Source organism: Sinocyclocheilus anshuiensis, unplaced genomic scaffold (genome assembly GCF_001515605.1).
Source record: "Sinocyclocheilus anshuiensis isolate Anshui unplaced genomic scaffold, SAMN03320099.WGS_v1.1 scaffold1430, whole genome shotgun sequence".
Classification (NCBI taxonomy): domain Eukaryota; kingdom Metazoa; phylum Chordata; class Actinopteri; order Cypriniformes; family Cyprinidae; genus Sinocyclocheilus; species Sinocyclocheilus anshuiensis.
The window spans coordinates 1,964,478-1,966,885 of NW_015555721.1; the positions used below are offsets into that span (position 1 = coordinate 1,964,478).

Sequence of the window (2,408 nt, forward strand, 5' to 3'; positions counted from 1 at the left end):
CAATCGTCACAATCTCAATGATTTACAGCCCCTTTTGTTTACCCCGTGCTCATAATGCATGCTTATTGCATTTACTCTTCCACTTGCTGTATTTAAACACCCAGAAATAATCATTGTTTGCTTCCTTTAGTCGTTCTCCTTGCCTGAGCCCATTCTCTAGAGTCAAGGGATGATGAGATGTTACTGCTGCTCTCATGAAGAATATAAATGTCTGGATTGTGCATATGTGCAGCAACCACTGCTGACAGAGTGTGTGTGTGTGTGTATGGAGAGTGCCCACAAGGATAGCAAACCAGACGTGTGTGTGTGTGTGTGTGTGCGTGCGCACATGTGTGTGTGACTGTTGTAATATGTACTTTCCCTCTGTTCAGCCATTCTTTCTACAGCTGTCACACACACTTGTCTCTGTTCATAGAGCTGTCAACACACCGAGACCCGCCATAGATCGTGTAATGATAATGATCTGATCGTGTCCATGGCTCAATGCTTCTGATAAGTTGCTGTTTTGTGACACATCTCTAACCTGACACTTTCTAGCAGATATTACTCATGTCCTGTCTGGAGGTGTTGGCTTGAGCTTTGCGCTTGGTTGTTTAAACAACTACACTTTTAAAAGATTTCTTAATGGCTTATTGCAGATCTTTTTTTTGCTTAAAATAGTGATTTCAGATTGGTTCTAGGTCTCAGGGGAAAACTGAAGTCCTAATGGGTTTTTTTGAAGCCTCAGAAATGGTTTGACCCACTGAACTTTCATATGATACTTTCAGTAACTCCATTTTGGATCCTATATAAGACTGCACACACATTTGATCAATGTTAATTATTATCCACATACAACAATTATACATTGTTCAAAAGTTTGGGTTTGGAAACTAATACTGATCATGCATTAAACTGATCAAAAGTGACAGAAAAGGCATTTATACTTTTTATACGAAAGATTTCTATTTGAAATAAATGCTGTTCTTTAGAACTTTCTATTCATCAAAGAATCCTGAAAAAAAAAAATTCTTAGTTTCCGCAAAAAAATGTTGTTTTCAACACTGATAATGATAAATGTTTTGTTGAGCAGCAAATCGGCATATCAGAGTAATTTCTGAAGGATCATGCAACACTGAAGGCTGGAGTAATGATGCTGAAAATTCAGCGCTGCATCACAGGAAATAAATTACATCAAAAAATGCAATCCAATAGAAAACAGTTATTTTAAACTGTAATGATATTTCATAATATTACTTGTTTTTTTCATTTAAATGCTGCCTTGGAGAACATAAGAGGCTTCCCTCAAAACAAGACAAAAATACTCCAATAGAAAACAGATGTTTTAAAATGCAAATAAATAAACAAACAAACAAACAAACAAACAAACATATAACAGTTTACTGTATTTTATTTTATTTTCAAATAAATTGGTGAACAAAGGAGACAAACACATTAAAAATATTACTGACCCCAAACTTTCAAACAGTAGTGTTTGTTTAAGACATTTATTTGTTATTGTTATTATTAAATTTAAATTAAAAAAAACAAAACAAAACAAAAATATGAGTAAATTAAATAATTTGCTTATTATTATTATTTATATAATATACATTTTATTCATATGGTTCTCTGTTTTCAAAACAGACCAAATAAATGGACACCTTTTGTGTTTCTTAAACATATCAGGAATATATTTTTTAACAGCTTTATTTTGTTACCTCTTACTGTTTGTCTCTCTCCCCCCTCCCCCCCCCTCCTCATTTCTTACATAAGTTGTATCAGAGCGGAGAGTTTCTGCAAACAGAGCTCTTTTGTTGTGCTGGAAAAAACAGGCCTGAATTCCATCAGGTGATCCAGTGATTGCATATAGAGGCCAATGAACCTGTTTGCACTTGGCTTGCAGCCTACATGACTAACAGTAGTAATTTGTAGTCTTTCCTGGCAGAGAGATGAAACACTGAGAGATTGGTTTCCTGTATGAGATGACACTATTGTTGTCTGTCTCTAGTAGCTGAGACAAAGTTGCAGGATTTGCTACACATTTCAGACTTCAGACTTGAGAACATCCAAACAAGAAGCAGCTCAAAAATGTATGAATGAGCTACATTCAAATCGTTTGTCGTTTGTAGTTTATTGATATTATATTATATTATATTATATTATATTTAATGGATTCCATTGTGTTATGCCTAACTATATAATTTCACCATGGTACAATCACTGTAAAGCATGGCTTTTTACAGTAATGTCTACTGAAAGTTCAGCTTTGCCATGACAGGAATAAATTACTTTTTGAAATATATTTAATAAAAAATAAATAAAAAAATGTAATTTTGTGATCTGTAGTGAGAGCAGGGAGCAGGTGGAGGTTTGCTCTGGAGAGAAGAGGAATGAAGGTTAGTCGCAGCAAGACAGAATACATGTGG

At 34.6% G+C, this 2,408-nt stretch overlaps 1 protein-coding gene across 1 annotated transcript in view; it reads left to right on the plus strand.

Moving 5' to 3' along the window:
• The first annotated feature begins 2,350 nt into the window (after positions 1–2,350).
• LOC107672441 (uncharacterized) overlaps positions 2,351–2,408 on the plus strand; it is a 10,202-nt gene continuing 10,144 nt past the window's right edge. The window contains exon 1 of the mRNA XM_016465628.1: positions 2,351–2,402. Coding sequence (XP_016321114.1) covers positions 2,373–2,402 — 30 coding nt within the window. The 5' untranslated portion in view covers positions 2,351–2,372. The remainder of the gene's footprint in view (positions 2,403–2,408) is intronic.